General features: G+C 33.9%; 1 protein-coding gene across 4 annotated transcripts in view; it reads right to left on the bottom strand.

Moving 5' to 3' along the window:
- The window catches only part of ZPBP (zona pellucida binding protein), a 152,543-nt gene that overhangs the window by 67,678 nt on the left and 61,600 nt on the right, over window positions 1-23,265 (bottom strand). For all 4 annotated transcript variants that reach the window (XM_019031747.3, XM_055347008.1, XM_055347009.1 and 1 more), the window contains 2 exons: window positions 22,838-23,056; window positions 9,967-10,043 (listed from right to left, as the gene is read on the bottom strand). In XM_019031747.3, the coding sequence (XP_018887292.2) occupies window positions 9,967-10,043; window positions 22,838-23,056 (296 nt within the window). The remainder of the gene's footprint in view (window positions 1-9,966; window positions 10,044-22,837; window positions 23,057-23,265) is intronic.

Genomic DNA, 23,265 nt, shown 5'->3' on the forward strand with positions numbered 1-23,265 from the left:
TTACAATAGCATCAAAAAAGAATAAAACACTTAGTTAAAAAATTTAACCAAGGATATGAAAAACTTGTATGCTGAAAATCAGAAAATGTTGCTGAAAAATACTTAAAATGATACAAATAAAGGAAAAGACATCACATTTTCATGCATTAACACATTTAAGATGTTAATACAACCCAAAGCTATTTATAGATTTAATACAATCCCTATCAAAATGCCAATGCCATTTTTTTTGCAGAAATAGAAAAACCCATCCTCAAATTCATATGAAATCTCATGAGACCCTTACTTGCCCAACAATCTTGAAAAAGAACAGAAAAATTGAAAGGCTCACACCCTGATTTCAAAACTTACTACAAAGTTACAGTAATCAAAACAGTATGGTACTGGCATAAAGACAGACAAACAGACCAATGGAACAGAATACAGAAATCAGAAATAAGTCCTCGTATACATGGTCAAAATGATTTCTAAAAAGCATCTACAAACAATATGGTGAAAAGATGAATGCCTTCCCCATCGCTGGAGAACAAGGAAAAGATGTCCACCCTCACCACTTTTATTAAGCACAGTACTGGATGTTTTAGCCACTGCAATAAGCAAAAGAGTAAATAAAGACACATACTGGGCCAGGCACAGTGCTCATTTTGCAATAAGCAAAAGAGTAAATGAAGACACATACTGGGCCAGGCACTAGTGGCTCATGCCTGTAATCTCAGTACTTTGGGAGGCCAAGCTGTGTGGATCACCTGAGGTCAGGAGTTCAAGACCAGCCTGGCCATCATGGTGAAACCAAGTCATTACTAAAAATACAAAAAAGATCAGCCAGGTGCGGTGGCACGTGTCTGTAATCCCAGCTGCTTGGGAGGCTAAGGCAGGATTATCACTTGAACCTGCTAGGTGGAGGTTGCAGTGAGCCGAGACTGTACCACTGCACTCCAGCCTGTGTGACAGCAAGACTCTGTCTCAAAAAAAAAAAAAGCACATACTGACTGGGTATGTTTTGTAAATTCTTAAAACTTAATTCTTTCCTGATATTTCAACGTCCTCTCAAACAGACTGTGAGCACCCCACCCAGATGGCCAGGTCCAGCAGTGAACCTGCCACAAGTTCACCTTCTTGCTGTCCCCTGATTAAGGCATTTGCCCAATGGTTCTCTAGTTGTGTCTCTCATTCTGCACCCCACTTACCCCAGCAGGCTCCCCACTTGCTTGGTTGCACTTACTCTCTGAAAGCTCCTACCACAAGGCCTCCTGCTTGCCATGCCATGCCCCTATCTCTAGGGCTGGTGGGTATTAAAAATCCTTTAATTTCGTATATCTCTCTGAATATAATTTCTGTGGTCATGTTAGAACCATCCCTAAACATCTCACGAGTGAGACTTACTCCCTATTTATAAAACACAGAGGAAACAATGAAACTATCTCAGTTTACAGCTGACGTAATTGTGATAGAAAATCCCAAAGAATGCAAAACAAAACAAAACAAACAAAATGAAAAAAGTCTAGAATAATTGAATATATCAAGTTTACAAGAAACTATATCAACACATAAAAATAAATTGCATTTGAACACACTAATAATGAACATTTGAAAACCAAAATTAAAACATAACGTTCTTCAAAATAACTCCAAAGAAAAGGAAATAATTACATACAAACTTATTAAAACACATAAAAGATCTGTATACTGAAAATTACAAAATACTGATAGAGGAAATAGCAGGCCTAAGAAGATGTAGAGACATATCATGTTCATGGACTGGAAGAATCAATATAGTAAAAATGAAAGTTTTCCCCAGAATTATATATAGGTTTAACACAATCCCTATCAAAATCCCAAAATGATTTTTGTACACATATACAAGCTTATTCAAAATGTATATAGAAAGGTATGACCCTAAAGTAGCTAAAACAATCTTAACAAGAATACAGTGGGATGAATAACGCTACCATTAGTAAGTCTTACTAGCTAGCTACAGTAGTCAAGACCATGTGATATTAGAAGACACAGAACAATGAAACAGAATAAAGAACCCAAAAATAGTCCCACACAAATATGCTCAACTGTATTTTAACGAAGATACAAAAGCTACTTAATGGAGAAAAGATGGCATTTGAACAAATGATTTTGGAGCAATTGGACATCCATAGGCAAAAAAAAAAAAAGTAAAATAATCTTTAGCTTAAATCTCATACCTTATAGAAAATTACTAAAAAATTATCACATCTTTGATGGGAAATGTAAGACATAAAATCCAATGTACACAAATCAGTTGCACTGCTGTACACCACCAATGACCAAACTGAGAATCAAATCACGGACTCAACTCCTTTTATAACAACTGCAAAAATAGTGAAATGCTTAGGAATACACCTAATAAAGGAAGTAAAAGATCTCTACAGGAAAAGCTATAAAACACTGCTGAAAGAAATCATAGATGACACTAACAACTGGAAACACATCCACGCTCATGGATGAGTAGAATCAATATTGTCAAAATGACCATCTTACCAAGAACAACCTATAAATTCAATGCAATTCCCATCAAAATACCATGATCATTCTTCAGAGAACTAGAAAAAATAATCCTAAAATTTATATGGAACCAATATAAAGGCCCCACATAGCCAAAGCAAGACCAAGCAAAAAAAAAAAAAAAACAAATCTGGAGTCATCACATTACCCGACTTCAAACTATACTATGAACTACAGTTGCCAAAACAGCATAGTACTGTATAAAAACAGGCATGCAGACCAATGGAACAGAATACAGAACCCAGAAATAAAGCCAAATACTTACAGCCAACTGATCATCAACAAGGCAAACAAAAACATAAAGTGAGGAAAGGACACCCTATTCAACAAATGGTGCTGGGATAATTGGCAACCCACATGTAGGAGAATGAAACTGGATCCTCATCTCTCACCTTATACAAAAATCAACTCAATATGGATCAAAAACTTACATCTAAGACCTGAAACCATAAAAATTCTACAAGATAACACCGGAAAACTCTTCTAGACACTGGCTTAGGCAAAGAGTTCATGACGATGAATGCAAAAGCAAATGCAACAAAAACAGATAAACAGATGGGACTTAATTAAACTAAAAAGCTTCTGCACAACAAAGGAAATAATCAGTAAAGTGGACAGACAACCATGTTGCCCACAAAGTCTAAAATATTTACTATGTGGTCCTTCACAAGGAAAATTTGCCAACCCATGACAGAGATGATCTGAACACTACCATCCACTTTTAGTTAATTATAAAACATTACACCCAACATCTACAGAGTATTTTAATATGTACATAATATATTCCGCAAGGCTAAATAGTATGTTGAATAAATTCAGAAGGACTTAAAATATACACAGTGTGTCTTTAACCAAAACAGAATTAAACTAGAAATTGATAATAAGATATTAGGAAAATTCCCAAAATCTGGAAATTAAGCAACCCACTACTAAATAACTCAAGAATCAAAAGGAAAGAAGGGGCCAGGTGTGGTGGCTCATGACTGTAATCTCAGCACTTTGGAAAGCCAAGGCGGGCGGATCACAAGGTCAGCAGTTTGAGACCAGCCTGACCAACGTGGTAAAACCCCGTCTCTACTAAAAATACAAAAATTGGCCGGGCATGGTTGTGAATCAGAAGGCTAAGGCAGGACAATCGCTTGAACCTGGGAGGCGGAAGTTGCAGTGAGCCAAGACTGCACCACTGCACTCCAGCCTAGGCGACAGAGTGAGACCCCGTCTCAAAAAAGAAAAAAAAAAAAAAAAAAAAGAAGGAAATTAGAAAAAAACTGAAAATGAGAGAGAACACATACCACTCAACATATCAGAAAAGAGAGATAATCACTACAAATCTTACAAATATCAGAAAGATAATATTAGAAGCAATTTCATGCCAGAAAAATTTGACAATTTTGATCCAATATATGAGATTTTTGAGACACGCAACTCACTAAAAGTGAACAAAATGAACAGGAAAATCCAAATATCCCTACATGTACTTCAGATATAATTACTTATTGAAAACCTACCCACAAAGAATACTACAGGACCCAGTGCTTCAACTAGTGCATTCTATCAAACATCTTAAGGAAAGTAAACTAATAACTAAAAACATTTTCAGAAAATATAAGAGAAGGAAACAGTTACAAGTCATTTTGCAAGGCCACTATAGTCCAAATATCAAAACTTGACCAAGACATTACAAAAAATAACATGATATATAACATATATATAGATCCTTAATAAAACATTAACAAATATAATACAGATATAAGTTGTTTTCAACAAGATCAGAAAAAATATTTGAAAAATGTAACACCCATTTGTAATGTAATCTCCCAGTAAATTGGGAATAGAAGAGAACTTCCTCATTCTGATAAAAGGTATCTATGAAAACCTAGTGTTTGCCTCATACTAGATGGTACTTCCCCCTTTAGGATCAGGAGAAAGAAAAGGACACCCATTCTTGCCACATCTATTCAATGTTGTACTGTAGATTACAGGTATTCAGAGAAAATGGAATACATAAATAAAATGTACAAAAATAAAAATAATGAAGTAACACGGTCTCTATTTGCAGATGACATGATAGATTACATAGAAAATCCTCAGTAATCTGTAAAAAAACTCTATAATTAATAAGTTAATTTAGCAAGGTGGCATGATACAAGGATAATATGAAAATATCTGCTGAAAATTGAAACAACTAGCAGGTGAATTTTTTAATATTCCATTTAAAATAGCATCCAAAACCCCCACAAAAAACTTACGAATAAATTTAACCCAAATGAATATAAGACCTTTACACTAAAAAATGCAAAAAGAAGATAATTTTTTCAAATTGATATATTTAATTCTGCAGAGATAAAATTATTACATAGAAGACTGTTCCAACCCAAGCCCTATTATTTTATAATATAGTTATTTAAATTATTTTACAGTATAGTTGTTATAATGTCACTTGATGTATGAAGTTGAAAAAGAGAAATATAAAAACCTGCATAATGTAACAGTGATTGAAGAAAGTCATCACATTTCTCTGACTGTAAAGAATAGAGTAATTTCCATGGGAGAGCTCATGAAGGAGACCACCATGTAATGAAGTTCTTTTGGCATGTACAGAAGTTCAACATTACACAAATATAAATATATTGCAAATAAAATTTCTGTCTAAAGCCATCAGTAGCAAATGTCTTCTTATATTTATTATTATACTATTTCCAATTCTAGGTAATAATAGTCTATTTTGGAAAACATAAGACAATGGCATTTCTCCTTTCAAAGACTAATTTTTATTAATAATATTGTAAAGAGATGAAAAAATAATGGATTATGAATTTTCCAATATAAACTTTACCCAATTAAAATCTTTTTTTAATATTAGGGAATATTAGTCATCTTTCTTAAGAGTGATATGTCAGAGATGACCCCGATATGAAAGACTCAATAGATTACTTTCTGGGTTGTAATCAAGCTCCACTTGGTCTGATTTTCAACTGAACACTTGAGTCAAGTAATTACACAATTATTTGAATATAATGACACTATGATAGCTTGACTTGCAAACATACTTAAAATAAATGGATGAATGAGTAAATACCATCTGCTATATATGGCAGTGGCATTGTTTTTCTTCTTCAACTTCTAGAAAAATATTAATCAATTATATATTATCCTATCATCCTTTATCTATTTCTGTTACAGTAACTGCTACATTGCATACATAAGGTAACCTGTCTATATGTTGATTCTCCTACTTTCCCATGAACTTCTCTGAAGGAGGTGACAATATATTATTCATCTCCAAATAATCATATATATTAATTTTTTTAAACCTAGAGAGAGAAATGTAGCATTTTCATGTACTGGAAGATTGAATACTATTAAAATGGCACTTCTCACCAAATTGATCATTTCAAGGAAACTCCAATCCTAACCCAAGCAGTCCTTTTTGAGAAAATTGACATACAGGCTGATTCTAAATTTTCTTGGAAAGGAAAGGAACCTAGAACATCCAGAACAACCTTGACAAAAAATTGAGGTTAAAAACACTACTGACAAAAGATAATGAAGAAAGTATGGCACTAGCATAAGGATTGACAAAACAGAGAAGAGTGGAACGAAAATGGTACACTTCAGAAATATATTTATTTATCATTTTTTATTTATTCTTTTTTTTTTTTTTTTGAGACGAAGTTTCACTCTTGTCGCCCAGACTGGAGTGCAGAGGTGTGATCTTGGCTTACTGCAACCTTCACCTCCCGGGTTCAAGTGATTCTCCTGCCTCAGCCTCCTGAGTAGCTGGGATTACAGGCACCTACCACCACGCCCGGCTTTTTTTTTTATTTTTAGTAGAGATGGGGTTTCTCCATGTTGGGCAGGCTGGTCTCGAACTCCTGACCTCAAGTAATCCACTCGCCTCAGCCTCCCAAAGTGCTGATATTACAGGCTTGAGCCACCACTCCCAGCCTAATACAACATATTTAGAACAAATCTTCAAAAGCTAGATACAACATCACCGGGACAAGTATGCCAAAGTAAATTTGGCCTTACTGTAGTCTGGAGACAATTTCAGTTACTTAAATCTTCCTAAAATCAAAAGATTGTATTTAATAATATATAAGATGCTAACACAAGATGAAAAGGTACTGAAGTTGAAAGGCAAATGAGACCAACAATGAGACAAATACATCAAATAATTTTTCAGATTTTTAAATGAAGGTGCTTTTGTGAAAATACCATTGCCTGCAAATTCTGAATTCTTTTCACATATGCCAATATACTGTTCTTATACTATCATCAAGACAGAAAAGTCCCAGCTGTTCTTTATTTTGCTGTAACAAACCAAATAAGAAACTTCTGTGCTGAAGAAGAAAGAAAGATAAACATATTGCATTAAAAAAAAAAAGTTTCCATGGGACAGGAAAAGTCAGACAGCAGATATTTGGGGGAGGAAAAGGAACAAATGAACTTAATGAAACTACAGACCTCTTGTACTCAAAGCTTCATTGTTTGGAAGCTTTAAAAATTATTTTGTGTTTCTATATAAAGCATAGTGATAAAATTGCCTTTCAGTAGAAAAGATTGAAATTTCATCCCTTCATTTCACCATACATAAAAATCAACTCACAATGGATTAAAGATTTAAACTATTAAAAACCCTAGCAGAAAGCTTAGGACATACCACTCTGAACATAGGCCTTGGCAAAGATTTCTTGATGAAGTCTCCAAATGCAATTGCAACAAAACCAAAAATAGACAAATGGGACCTAATTAAACTAAAGAGCTTCTGCACAGCAAAAGAAACTATCAACACAGTAAACAGAAAACCTACAGAATGGGAGAAAAATTTTGCAAACTATGTATCCAACAAAGGTCTAATATCCAGAATCTATGAAGTACTTAAATCAACAAGCAAAATACAAACAACCCCATTAACAAAAGGGCAAAGGACATGAACAGACACTTCTCAAAAGAAGACATATAGGGAGCCAGCAAGCATATGAAAAAAGCATATGAAAAAGCATATGAAAAAATGCTCCACATCACTAATCATGAGAGAAAAACAAATCAAAACCGCAATGAGATAGCATCTCATACCAGTAAGAATGGCTATTATTAAAAAGTCAGAAAATAACTGATGTTGGTAAGGTTATAGAGAAAAGAGAACACTTCTATACTGCTGGTGGGAATGTAAATTAGTTTAGCCACTGTGGGAAGCAGTTTGGAAATTTCACAAAGAAATTAAAACAGAACTACAATTTGACCCAACAATCCCATTACTGGGCACACACCCAAAGGAATATAAATCATTCTGCTATAAAGACACATGGATGTATATGTTCCCTGCCACTATTTACAATAGCAAAGACATGGAATCAACCTAGATGCCCACCAATGGTAGACAGGATAAAGAAAATGTGTACCTATACACCATGGAATACTATGCAGCCATAAAAAAGAATTAAATTATGTCCTTTGCAGCAACATGAATGCAGCTGGAGGCCATTATCCTCAACAAATTAATGCAGAAACAGAAAGCCAAATACCACATGTTGTCACTTATAAGTGGGAGCTAAACATTGAGCACACATGGACACAGAGAGGAACAACAGACACCAGAGCTTACTTGAGGGTGGAAGGTGAGGGTTGAAAAACAACCTATCAGGTACTATGCTCACTATCTGGGTGGCAAAATTATTTGTACACCAAACCCCAACGATGTGGAATTTACCCATGTAACAAACCTGCACACATACCTCCTGAATGTAAAAGAATAAATAAAAATGACATAAGAAAGCTCAAACAATTATCACCTTGAGCCCACCATCAGGGAAAATAATAAAATGGGTCAGATTCCTTCCCCTACTCCTAATCCCTATGCTTTAACACACATTCCAACCCCATTTCCAAATAAATTATCCTAGCTCAGGGTCTGTGACTGTTTAAGACTGGTAGAGGGTAAAAGATGTTTTAGGTAATAACTGACTAATGTTTAACACAGTACTCACATAGTAAAAACTGAGAGAAGAAAATTAAGATTAAGTGCTCTCTTCATGGTGCCTCAAATCCTAAATCTTATTTCAAGAGTTAAAAAGAAGAAAACCTATCCCAAGGAAGAGAGGTAATGCTTAAGAAAATTTTTTAAATGAAGATATAAGATAATATGTGAATTAATGACTTAGACCAGCAGTTCCCAGCCTTTTTGGCAGCAGGGACTGGTTTCATGAAAGACAATTTTTCCACAGACTGGGAGGGTGGGGGATGGTTCGAGGGTGACTCAAGGGCATTACATTTATTGTGCACTTTATTTATATTATTATTACATTGTAATAAATCATGAAATAATTATACAACTCACCATAATGTAAAATCAGTGAAAGCTCTGAGCTTGTTTTCCTGCAACTAGAAGGTCCCATCTGGGGTTGACAGGAGACAGTGACAGATCATCAGGCATTAGATTCTCATAAGGAATACACAATCTAGATCCCTCACATGCACAGTTCACAATAGCATTTGCACTCCCATAAGAATCTAATGCTGCGCTTGATCTGATCTGACAGGAGAAGGCAGATCTCAGGTGGTAATACAAGCGATGGGGATGGGGGACTATAAACACAGTGAAGCTTCACTCTAGCCTGCCACTCACCTGCTGTATGGCCCGGTTCCTAACAGGCCATGGATTGGTACCAGTCTGTGGCCAAGGAGTTGGGGATGCCTGACTTAAACTATATTTCAGGAGGCTTACTGAGTACAAATTAAGAAAGAATCCCCTTGTCAATTTCACTAGGCAAAAATAATGGATATTGATCTCTGTATACAATACTTATACCTTTAGTAGAAACACTTTACAACCATTATAATGTAAATAATTATATATGTCAAACATTTAAAAATATTACTGTTTACAATGTGTTTATGGTCAGTAAATTATAATTAGGCATAGGAAGATATTGTCATAAATTCATTGAACATGAACAATATGTTAAGTATAATGTAAAAAACAACTAATTTAAATTGCTTCTAGAAGATATAGCATCATTTTCACCCTAAGCATAGGTACAGGATGCCGGGTATGGAGCAAAGCAATATGAAAATAGATTAAAAGATGGTTCAAATTTGCTTGTTATTTATGATGGACAATGGTAACATGGACAATATTCTATCTGAATAATAACTATAAATTAATTAGCAATAGCAAATAAGGCAAAACAAATAGAAAAACCATTCTTCTTCATATAACCAATTACAAAAGGCTAAATTTGACAGTATTTTATAAAGATACATTCTATTAATGTCTTATCTTTTATTAGTGGATAAAGTTTTATTTTTATTGTTGAAATCCTTAACTGTGGGATTCAATGTATTTTATAAACAGCTAGGATGCTTACTTACACATGGGGCATGTTCATTTAACTTTTTTTTTCCTTTTACCAGCCTCACATAACATACCTTAAAAAGTCTTTTGTAAGGTTCGCAATTATGGTCTGTACATGGCTTGGGTCCTTTTTCAGTGTCTAGAGATGAAACTGAGAAAATATATTATATTTTATCATGGGTATAATGTATTCTGTCACAATATTTAAATTGGATTTTGAAAAATGAAAGGATATTCTAACATTTCTCTTCCATTAAAATATTAAGCAATTTTCCTAGTGCTAAATGACTCTTTTTAGCAAAAAATCTAAGTCAACAATTTGCTTTCTATAAATCAAGACAACCTTATTTCTTCAGTGAACTTAAGAATTAATCAACTTTCCTGATAATGTTTGGCTGTTGATTTTGTAAAATCTGAGCAACAGATTTGTTTCAATTTTAATAACATACATATGTATATGTATGTATACATTTATGTGCATTCATTCAATACTGTATTTAACTCTATATAATATACTGTGTGTCATTTAACTCAATTCTTAATCTCTAGCTGCAAAATGATAGAGGTAGGACAAACTCTGATCACAATACTGGAAAGGGAAATGAGGTTGGATTTTAGTAGGGGCCATGGTAACTAAAATGATGAATATTTACATTCAGACATACATTCATTTATTTAATAAATAATTGCCAGGAGCCTACTGTGTGCCAGGAATTACTCTAGGTGCTTGGAATACATAAGTGAACAAAATCAACAAAATCCCATTGAATTTAGCAATGTAGAAATGAGTACTGTCTCTGCAAGATCATCTGAGAAATGTTCCTATTGTACTACAAGACTTAAAAAATACATGGAAAGAAATCTGATTTCTAGCCTGAGTTCTATAGGAGGTCTACTAATAAACACAGGTAAAATGTAAAATAACATTTGAGGCCTCTACTCCAATTTGTAAAACAAGGGGCTGAATAATGTGATTTTTGTCACCCTTTCCAGTTATGAGGATATATTTAAAAACAAATACTTTACCCCAGCAATGAAAATCTCTATAATTTATCTACCAATCTTGACAATTTTGTTTTTCCCATAACTCTACTTGGATGCTATCCATTCGCTATTCTACTCCAAATATTGCTCTATGATGCCTGCGTACATGACTTTAAGTTGTTCATTTTCCATAAAATTCTTCCAAAACACCAATAATTTTTCATGGGCCTCCTTAAGTGTTCATCTCCTTAATAACATCTTCACTTCCTTAGAACCCATAAAACACTTGGTGACTCTTCTACAGTATTTACATAAGTTGTACTATTATTATATGAATATTTTCTTTTTACTATAATATAATCTTGAAGAGGGATCCTTACTCTCCTTTACCAACATTTACCTAGTATGTCATGTAAAATATGTCTGATGGACAACTGTTGATATGAAGATCATAAAATTGATCATAAAAGTATGAATATATGTAGAGTATATTCCCAGAATAATGGGAAATCTTTATTTTGTTGTTTAAACATATTTCTTTCATACCTTCCCAAACCCATACATGGTGTGAAACTTCACTCTTGCCATCTGAGTTGATATTATGAGGTACTATACAATATTATAGACAAGACAACAAAATCCAACCTAGTGATTTCATAAAATTTAGATCAGTTAATTTCAGACAGAGGTCCAACTAGGGTCACAGACTTGAGGGGGAAAAGGTTTTATTTATATTCTATTTTTACCTTAAGTCCTTTTAAAATGAGATTATCTAAATCTAGGCCCAAGAAAAGTTAAATCTCTAAATTTTATCGCTTGAACCCGGAAGGTGGAGGTTGCAGTAAGCTGAGATCACGCCGCTGCACTCCAGCCTCGGCAACAGAGTGAGACTCTGTCTCAAAAAAAAAAAAAAAAGAAAGAAAAGAAATATACGTAGAGTTATGAAAAGCACTAGCAAACTGTAGCCAGGTCTTTTAAGTATTAATAACCTAAGGTACAGCTTTTGAATGGACTGTCCACAAAGTAATTCAGACGGTGGCAGACCTGAGTCTACCAATGCATCATAAAATGATTATGAGATTGAATCATCACGATGATGTAAAATTTTCTTACTTTTGAATCTTTATACAAGTTTAAGGCAATTTTTAACATTCATTAAGATCTACTATTCATGAAACTAATGCAAAACTGTCAGAAACCACAACATAGAATCAAAAGAAATATAAGGTCTTTTCTTATCTATCTTTTCAGAATCAGTATACACAAAAAATTGCTAAAGTAACAAATATCTAGGAGACTGTTTCAGCCCAAGTCCAGTATTAATGGTGTCAACAGGCAACAGACATTATATCCATCCCCACCATATCAGGCAAACCACATGACACTCATGTTGTCTGCATCAGCTATCTCCTCCTAAGCTTCTCGCACATCCCCTCTTTATTTAGGCTAGCTGACTAACCTCACCCTGTATACAATCACCTAGCTTTTTGTAAGATAAGTTTTCTACAATATTAAAAAATAAAGAAGATAGGAATGATGCCAGCAAAAAATAGTAAAGAAGAAAACTGCTGGCCACCTTTTTCCATAGAAACATGGAAAAAAATGAAGAAAAATGGTCAGAATCAACTTTTGTCAGAACTCCAGAAAATGATCAAATGTTTACAACAACCAAGTGAATGCTAAATCAACAAAAGATAACTTCAACACAGAATATAAGAAAATCTCTGTCAAGTCAGTAGCTAACCACAAAGGTTAAAGAGAATTCAAAGGTTAAATATGTGTATGTAACAAAAGTTCAAGTAAATGGAAGACAGACCTCAGAGGACATGACAAAAGATGCAGAAAATTATGAAACAAACAACTACAACCCATACAAGCAAGAAACATACACACTGAAGAGGCAGAAGGATCTGATTTCAAAAGTATCCATTACAATATTTTAAAATGCAAAGTTTTCAAAAAAACAGTAGTTATATAAAGAAACAAGAATGTATGGCCCATTCACAGAGAACAAAATATAATAGAAATTGTCCCTGAGGAAACACAGACATTGGACTTGCTGTACAAAAACTCTAAATCAGCTATCTTAAATATGCTCAAAGAACTAAAGAAAACCATGAACAAAGAACTAAATAGGGAAAATGATGCCTTCACAAATAGAGATTATCAATAAAGCAAAAGAAGTTACAGGACAAAATCTAATAAAAATTATGGAGCAGAAAATTGTAACAACTGAAATGAGGAATTCACTAAACACTTTCAACAACAGATTTGCGCAAGCAAAAGAAAGAATTAGTGAACTTGAAGACAGTTCACTGAAATTATCCAGTCAGAGAAGAAAAAAAGATTTTAAGTGAAGAGAACCTAAGACATCTGTGTAACAACATCAAGTGTACCACCATATACATGATGGGAGACACAGAAGGAGAGAAAAATGAGAAAGTGGCAAAAAGAGTATTTGAAGAAATAATGGCCAAAATTTCCCAAATTTGATAAAACACATACAAGATAAATAGAATCCACATAGGGTAAATACAAGGAATTCCACACTGAGACAAATTATAATGAAACTTTCAAAAATCAAAGACAGAAGCTTCTAGGTTGCTGAACATGCAGAGATACTGGGTGGTGGTGTGCCCAAAGTGGGCATGTAAGCTCCAGGCCCCTTCCCACACGCCTTGCCCTGTGCATCTTTTCCATCTGGCAGTACATCTGTATCTTCTGTAATATCATTTATAATAAATGGGCAACCATTTTTTAAAAAATCAAAGACAGAGACTCTTAAAAGCAGCAAGAAAGAAGTAATTTGTCACATACTAGGTGTCCACAATAAGATGAACATCAGATTTTTCATGAAAAACCACAGAGGATAGAAGGCAGTGGGATGATATATTTAAAGAACTGAAATAAAAATACTTCAACCAAGAATCCTGTATCTGGCAAAACAAGCTGTCAAAAATGAAGGAGAATCTAAGATCTTCCAAAAATCAACAGCTGATGAAGAATAGATAGTAACTTGTTACTACACACAAAAAAAGAATACTGGCAAAAGTAACTACACAGGAGTACATCTAGGTAAATATAAAACGTAAATATAGATAAATATAACAGTCAGTATTCTTTTTTCACTCATCTTTTTTATATGATAATAATGACAAATGAATAAAACAATAATTACAAATCTATGTTAGTGGATACACAATATATAGTAATGTAATTAGGGACAATAGCATAGAGAAGGAGTGACCTTCACAGGAGCAGAGTTTTGGAATACTATTATAACTAAGCTGGAATCAATTCAAACTAGTTTCTTATGAGTTTGAAATTCTAATTATAGTTCTCAGGTTAGCCACCAAGAAAACAACTAAAATATATTAATAAAATGAAATGAGAAGGAAATTTAAACCATATTCTATAAATAATGAAACACAAAAGAAGGTAGTAACAGGGACAATCAAACAAAAAAGATATGAGACAACTTCTGGTTTCTATTTGACATCTAAGGAACTTGTCAGCTGTCAGGCCTGTATCAACAACAAAAAAATCTGCAACTTTTCTTAGACCCATCAGAAAATTGAGGTCACTGGGAAAACTGCAGCTTCCAAAAATGTAGAGGCAGATAGGTGTATACAGAGAATCACAACTTACCAGGAGCAGAAGCCTGCTACTGGAGCCATTACCAGGATAATTTAAATTATAATTGAGGGACTGCTAAGAAGTTCAGAGTGGACAAGCTCCACAGTTAAAACTGCAATGGGGAGCATTCATGGGCGGCAGGTGAGGGTTTCCAAACTTTCCTGAGCTTTATGTCTAGGAAACCCAACAAGTTCTCAGGGTTAAGACTGGAGGAAAATCTTGTGCTTCTAGCAAATGGAAGGAGAAAAGTAACCACTTAGAAGAAGTAAACCAAACCAAAGTACAACAGGAGCATCTGAAGTACAACTAGTATTTTGGAAACCCTGCCTCAAGAGAAATACTTTAACAAAGTTTCATTTTTACCAGAGTCTCAATGACCTGGCGGAAGGGAAATACCAAATTCAAACCCCCTCTAGCCCTCTCAGTGTAAATTGAGAAAGAGAAGCACTTGTGAAGGTCTCAGGCAAAGGACTCAGGCTCTCTGAAATAACTGAGAGCAAATCACAGACTTACAGGATGCTTACCCCCCATACACGCATATATTACCACTATATTTACAGAGTTCCGTATAATGCCATGGTGTTATTATGGAAAGCATTTCAAGTCTTATTCAAGAAAAAGTCTCCATATCACTCAAAGACCATAGAAAAGACAATAACAAGATGATTAAAAAAAATGTAGCCTCTAGTACTACGATAAACAGTAAACAAAGCCCAAATCCCAGACAGATAAACAGAAATATCACACACTAAAAGAACTATTTAACTAATTTTTTACTACCTAGTGCATAATGTTCAGCTTTCCACACACACACACACACAAAAATGGAAAACATACTAAAAGTCAATTAAACACAGTTTCAAGAAACAGAGCAACCATCAAAACCAAACTCAGATACGGCAGAGATTTGGGAATTATGGTACAGAAATGTAAAATAACTATGAATAACATGCTAAGAGTTCTAATGGAAAAAATGGGACAAGATGCAAGAACAGAATGGATAATGCAGTGAGAGAAATGGAAACTCTAAGAATCACAAGGAAATGCTAGATATCAAAATCACTTTAACCAAAATGAAGAATGCCTTTGATGAGCCCATCAGTGGGGCTGGGGGAAAGAATTAAATAGATTGAAGCTTGAAAATACATCAGTAGAAATTTCTCAAAAGAAGAATTAAAAAAACAAGAAAAGAATATCCAAGAACTGTGGAATAATAGCATAAGTTGTATAATATACAAAATGGTAATGCCAGAAGGAGAAGAAAAAAAGGAAAAAGTGCTTAACATCACCAATAATCAGGGAAATGCAAATGAAAACCACAATGGGATATCATCTCATGCCTGCAGGATGGCTATTGTCAAAAAGATGATAGATAATGTAGTGGTGATGGTGTGGAGAAACTGGAACCCTTGTACACTGTTAGTAGGAATGTACGTTGGTACAACAATTGTGAAAAATAGTATAGAGGTTACTAAAGAAATTAAAACTAGAACTACCATTTGACCAAGCAATCCCTCTTCTGGGTACATATCCAAAAGAAATGAAACCACAACCTCATACATTTATCTATGCTCCCATGTTCACTGCAGCATTATTCATAACAGCCAAGATATGGAAATAACCTAAGTGTTCAATGATGGATGACTGGATAGATATAAATAAATAAATAAATAAATAAATAAATAAATAAATAAATAAATGCATTATATATACACACACACACACAGAGGAATATTATTCAGCCTTAAAAAAGGAGATTCTGCCATTTGCCACAATACAGATGAACCTGAAGGACATATGTTAAGTGAAATACTATAGGCTCAGAAAGAAAAATACAGAATGATCTCACTTTAAGAAAAAAAAACATTGAATACATAAAATCAGGAAGTAGAATGGTGGTTACCCAGGGGCAGGGCAGGGGTGGGAGTAATAAGGAGATGTGAATCAAAGTGTACAAAGTTGTAGTTAAGAAGGATGAATAAATCTAGAGATCTGATGTTCTGATGTACCACATGAGGACTCTAGTTAATAATACGGTATTATATGCTAAAAACTTGCAAGAAGAGTCATTTTACCATGAGTCATGTTCTTACCATGGGGTGGAGGGGAAAAGAAAGATAATGATGTGAGATAATAGATATGTTAGTTTGCTTGACTTGCAATAGTTATTTTAATATATGCATATATGTGTATAAACATGTTGTATAATTTAAATTTATAGTTAAAAATTGTTTTAAAAAGTCAATTGCTTTCCTATGTACTTGTAATAAACAACTGTGATTTGAAAACAATGAAATGCCATTACACTAACAAAAATGAAATATATAACAAAATATGTGCAATATCTGTATGAGGAAAACTGTAAAACTCTGATTAAAAAAATCAAAGATCTAAGTAAATAAAAAGATATTCCATGTTCATAGATAGGAAGATCCACTATTGTTACAATGTCAGTTCTTGCCAATTTGATATATACTTTAAACTCAATGACACTCAAAATATCAGTAAAATATTTTGTGTTTATCTACAAACTGATTCTAAAATTTATGTGAAAAGGCAAAAGACCTAGAAGAGCCAACACATTATTAAAGGCAAGAAATACAGAGGACCAACATTACCCAACTTCAGGACTTACTATAAAACTACAGAATTCAAGATAGTATAGTACTGATGAAAGAACAGACAAAGAGACCAATGTAAGTGAACAGAAATCCCAGAAATATACCCATGTTAATATATTCAACTGATCATTCACAAAGGAAAAAACGGCAATTCAAGGGAGAAAATATAGTCATTTAAAAAATGATGCTTGACCAACTGGATATCCACAGGCAAATAAATCTAGACTTACACCTTTCACCAAAATTAACTTCATAATATAATCACAGACATCTTTGTAAAATACACAAAACTGGAAAGCTGGAAACAAAGAAAATTAAAGTGACCTTGGGTTTAATGACTTTTTACATACAAATTTGCATGTAAAAATGTGTGTGTCTATACTTTGCTCAATTTTTCTGTAAAGTAAAAACTGCTCTAAATATAGTCAATGTAAAAAAAAACCCACACAATATAGAAAATGTGCAGCAAAAAGGCAAAAGTAAGTCCTCCCTTATCAGTAATAATTTTAAATATAAGTGGTTTAATTTAAAGGCACCAATTAAAAGGCAGAAGTGGACATAATGGATAAAAATGCAGGATCTAACTATTGTCTGCAAGAGATTCACCTTAGGTGCAAAAACAGAAAAATAGGTTAAAGGGATGAAAAAAGATATTTTGTGCAAATAGTCATCAAATCTAGACAAAATGGACAAATTGCTGGAAACACACTACTCTACCAAAACTAACTCAAGAAGAAACAAAAATATAAACAGATCTCTATACAAACATCAGAGAAAATAAACTTTAAGTCAAAAATTGTTACAAGATGCAAAGAAATGCATTATATTTTGATAAAACGGCCAATCTATTAAAGAAGATATAACATTTATAACTATATAGGCCTCTAACAACAGAGTCCCAAATTATATGAAGAAAAAACTGACAGAACTGAAGGGAAAAGCAGATAATAATAGTGGAAGACATCAATACTGCACCTTCAATATTGAATATAAAAGGCAGAAGATCAATAAGCAGATAGAGTACTTGAACAACACTAGATCTATACAATATACACAGGACCCTCCACCCAACAACAGGAGAATACACATACTTCACAAGTACACATGAAACATTCCTCCAGGTAGACCATATGTGTAACCACAAAAGAGTCTCAGTAAGTATAAGAAGATGAAAATGATATAAAGTAGCTTCCATAATCTGAGAAACAAAAACAGATGCCCCTTTATCAATTAAGATGGACCCCAAGGTTAAGAAAACAAAAATTAGCTATGAGCTAAAGGTTCAGGGCTCAGCTGGCATGTCAATTCCCTAAATTTCTGTGGCTACAAAAAACAAACAAACAAACAAAAAATCACACACACACACACACCTTGCTAAACTCTTTAACAACAGGAGCTATTAGACAAATTGCCAGACGCCCTTCCTAACTCTGATTTACAACCCAGACCACTAAAATTCTGACTGGATAGAGAATCTGCCTTACAAATACTCCTTCCTTAAAGGCAACTGCAGACCTTAAGCCAGTTTCCACAAGCTAATAGAGACTGCACACAAATTCTTTGTGTTTTACAGTCAACCTTTCAATAGACAGAGCCAAATTCTACCTCATTTTAATGCTAAAACCCCACCCCAAAGTGAACATGGAACGTTAAGTTACACACATGCCTACCCATTGAACGTGTGCTCAACCCCCCTCATAAATATGTATAGCTTTACCCAAAACAAGCTGAATATGTAAGACCCTATTGTTAATATGGACCCTTTCCCTTTGGAAGAGAGAGTGCCTTCAGTCCACACCAGAGACCATATCTTCCCAAATTGCAAGTTGATGTCACCAATAAATCTCTTCTTTCTACTATTTAGCCATCCTGGTGGTCATTTGGACTAGACTTCTATGACCACAAAAGAAAGAAATCAGAAAGTCTTAACAGAAGGACGTCTAGAATGTATACAAATATGTGGAAACTGAACAACATACTCCTAAACAACAAACAGGTCAAAAAAATTATAAGGGAAATTAGCAAATACTTGCAGATGAATGAAAATGAAAATACAACTTACCAAAAAGTATGGGTTGCAGTTAAAGCAGTATTCAGAAGGAAATGTATGGGTGTAAACACCTATACTTAACAAGAAGAAAGATTTCAAATCAATTACTTAACGTCACACCTTAAGAAACTAGAAAAAGAAGAATGAATTAAAACCAGAGGTAGCAAAAAGAAGGAAATAATAAAGAGTAGAAAAGATATAAAATACAGAATAGAAAAAGCAATAAAGAAAACAAAACTGGTTTTTGCAAAAAATGCAATAAAATTGACAAATATTCACATAGAGAAATCAAAGTAGAGACATTACTACCTACCTTTCAGAAATAAAAAGGATAACAAGAGAACAATATAAACCACTGTAGGCCAATAAATTAAGTAACCTAAATGAAATAAATTGCTAGAAACACACAAACTACCAAAACTGACTCAAGAATAAACAGAAAATATGAATAGGTCTATAACTAAGTAAGGAGTTTGAATCACTAATCAAAAACCTACCAACAAAGAAAAAACCAGAACCCAAAGGCCTCAGTGATGAATTCTATCAGTTAAAGAAGAATTAAATAAAATTCATCTCACTTTCTTCCAAAAGAATAGAAGAGGAGGTAACACTTCCAAACTCATATCATGAAGCTAGCATTACCCTGACACCAATGCCAGAAAATTATATGATTAAAGGCCAATATCCATTATGAATGCAAAATTCTTAATTAAAAAATAGCAAACCAATTCCAGCAGTATGGTAAAGAATACACCACGACCAAGTGGGGTATAATCCAGGAATGCAAAGATTGTTGAACATATAACAATCAAAATGGAGTACATTGCATTAATAGAAGGCAGGGTGAAAATTAAAAAAAAACACATGATAATCTCATTTCATATAAAAGTAGTATTTAACAAAATACAAAGTCCTTTCATTATAAACCCACAGCAAGTAACATACTCAACAGTGAAAGACTGAAAGCTTTCCTCCCAAGATCAAGAACAAGACTAAGATGCCAATTGTGCCACTTCTACTAAACATTGTGCTGGAAGTCCAAGCAAGAGCAATTCTGCAAGAAAAAGGTGTAAAATGTATCCAGGGTGGAAAGTGTGAAGTAAAACTATTGCTATCCACAGACAACATGATCTTCTATATAAAAACTACTAAAGATTTCACACACACACAAAAAAACACTATTAGAGCTAATAAAGGAATTCAACCAAAGGTGCAGAATCCATTTAAAAAAAAAAACAGTGTATTTCTATACACTAGCAATGACCAATGTATAAAGGGAATTAAGAAAATTCTACTTATAATAGCATCAGAAACAATAAAATACTTAGAAATACATTTGTCAAGAGTTACAGGACTATAGTTATACATTGAAAACTGTAAAATGCTGCTGAAAGAAATTACACAAGTTCTAAATAAATGCAAAGCTATCCTGTGTTCACAGATTAAAAGACTTAATATTGTTAAGGTGGCAATAATATCCAAAGCTATGTCCAGATCCAATGAAATCCCTATCAAAACCCCAATGGTAATTTTTGTCAGAAATGGAAGAGATGCTAAAAATCATATGGAATTACAATCTCAAATTACCAAAACAATGTTAAAAAGGAAGAACAAAATTGGAGGCACTCTCACTTCTCAATTTCAAAAGTGCCACAAATCAAACAGTAATCAAAATGGTGTACTGACAGAAGAACAGAAATACAGAACAATGCAATAGAATTGAGAGTTCAGAGATAAGCCCATATATTTACGGTTAACTGACTTTCAACAAGGATGCCAAGACCATTCAGTGTGGAAAAGAATGGTCTCTTCAACAAATGTTCTTGGACAACCAGACAGCCACATGCAAAGTATGAAGTATAAGGTTGAACCCATACCTCATACTATATATACAATTAGCTCAAAATGAATCTTAGACGTAAGTGTAATAGCTAAAACTACAGAAGGAGTAAATCTTGATGACCTCAGATTTGGCAACATATTCTTAGAAATGCCACTGAAAGTACAAGAAACACAAGGAAAAAATAGGTAAATTGGACATCATCAAAATTAAAATCAACTGGGCATCAAAGGATATTATTAAGAAAGTGAGGAAACAACCTATTAAATGGAAGAAATATTTGCATATCACATATTATTAAGAATACAGTATTTGGAATATATAAAGAACTCTTACAACAACACCAAAAAGACACACAACCCAATTTTAAATTGAGCAAAGGACTTGAATAAACATTTCTCCAAAGAAGATACACAGATAACCAATGAGCACATGAAAAGATGCTCAACAACATTTGCCTTTGGAGAAATGCAAATCAAGCCCATAATGCTTCATTTCTATTGGATATCATCTCTTTAATGAGTCTAGTATACTTTCAGCTTTTGTTTTTTGTTGTTGTTGTTGTTGTTGCTGTTGTTGTTGTTGTTGTTCTTTTAAGATTCTCACTCTGTCAGCCAGGCTGCAGTGCAGTGGCACGATCTCAGCTCACTGCAACCTCAGCCTCCCGGGTTCAAGTGATTCTCCTGCCTCAGCCTCCCAAGTAGCTGGGATTATAGGCCCATGCCACCAGGCCCGGCTAATTTTTGTATTTCTAGTAGAGGCAGGTTTCGCCATGTTGGCCAGGCTGGTCCCAAACTCCTGACCTCAAGTCATCCACCTGCCTCAGCCTCACAAAGTGCTGAACCTGAAGAGAGCCAAACTTTCAGGTTTTCTAAGGACTGATCTACCTATTAAACAGACCCAGGGGCTGGGGAAAAACTCTCAATGTATTTCTGGTGAAGAGGAGAGAGAGGGAAGGACAGGGAAGGGAAGGGGAATAGCAAGGGGAGGGGAGGGCAGAGGAGAAGGAAAGAGAGGGGAAGAGAAGGGACCCCAGGTGAAAAGTAAGGAAGATAAAAGACAGAAAATGAGGCTGAACTTCTCTTGTTTTTTTCCCTTAAAGCTTCATGCCTCTCAACTGTGCTTCTAAAACTTCAATCCTAGATCGCCAAAAAAGAAAGAGAAGGGAAAGTCAGGGAAATGATTAAATACAATCAAACTCTGATAGCAGAGAAATAATGATTAAAAAAAAACCCTAAAAAAGGAGAAAGGAAACTAGCAAGCAATAACATTTGAGATGAAAGGGTAAGGGTGCCCTACTGTCACTCGGACCCCTTAAAAACACATGCGTGGGTATTCCTAAGTGGTCATTCATAAACCATTATAAATATAAAGATAAATATAAAGATATAAATATAAAGTCGAATTCTTTGTTTTCCAGAAAATACTGGGCCTCTACTCCACATTATTAAGAAAAGCATACTAAGCTGGACGGTTCCTCTGGTCTATGATATTAACCCATCTTATAATTAGATGATTTTACAAATTAAATCATTATATCTAAATATCATGACATTCCTTATACTAAATTCCACTCTACAGTAAATTATCATAACAGTGTAAGTTATTGAGAGAACAAACTTTTCATTAGTATACGAATCAGCAGAATTCTATTTGAGGGGTTAACAGCACTAAGTCAAAGTAGAGAACAAAATATATTTGGATGTATGGTGTTTATGTTTATATCATAAAAATGCTGTGAGTAATTAACAACGTTTTTTAACTATTAGTTATGTGTTCTCCATTTGCTTTTCTAACAAATTGTATAGACTTACCTGAAAATGCAAAGAACAATTCATTTTGCAAACCAGCTCTTTGCATTTTAACGCGATGGCATTCAGACTTAAGTAAGGAAATTTCACACGAAAGGTCAAGAAGCAGTTTGCTTAAAATCTGAAGTAGTTTCTTCTCAAAAGAAATATTATAAATGCTATTGCAGGGAGCTGCATGATATCGAGCTGTGAACTGATAATAATAATGAGGCTCACGATAAGCTGTAAAAAATTAAGAAGAGAAAGACACAAAAATGGTTATTTAAATAATTCAAACATATTGCAACTATTTAAGAAATATCACTATTTGGTATGAATTCTTCGTACATGTTTTTAGATATAATTATATTTATTTTTAGTTCTCCAACACTTATCTTGCAGTTACTAAGTACCAAATACTATGATAGACACTTTACAGATAGTGACTCATT

Source organism: Gorilla gorilla, chromosome 6 (assembly GCF_029281585.2).
Source record: "Gorilla gorilla gorilla isolate KB3781 chromosome 6, NHGRI_mGorGor1-v2.1_pri, whole genome shotgun sequence".
NCBI lineage: Eukaryota > Metazoa > Chordata > Mammalia > Primates > Hominidae > Gorilla > Gorilla gorilla.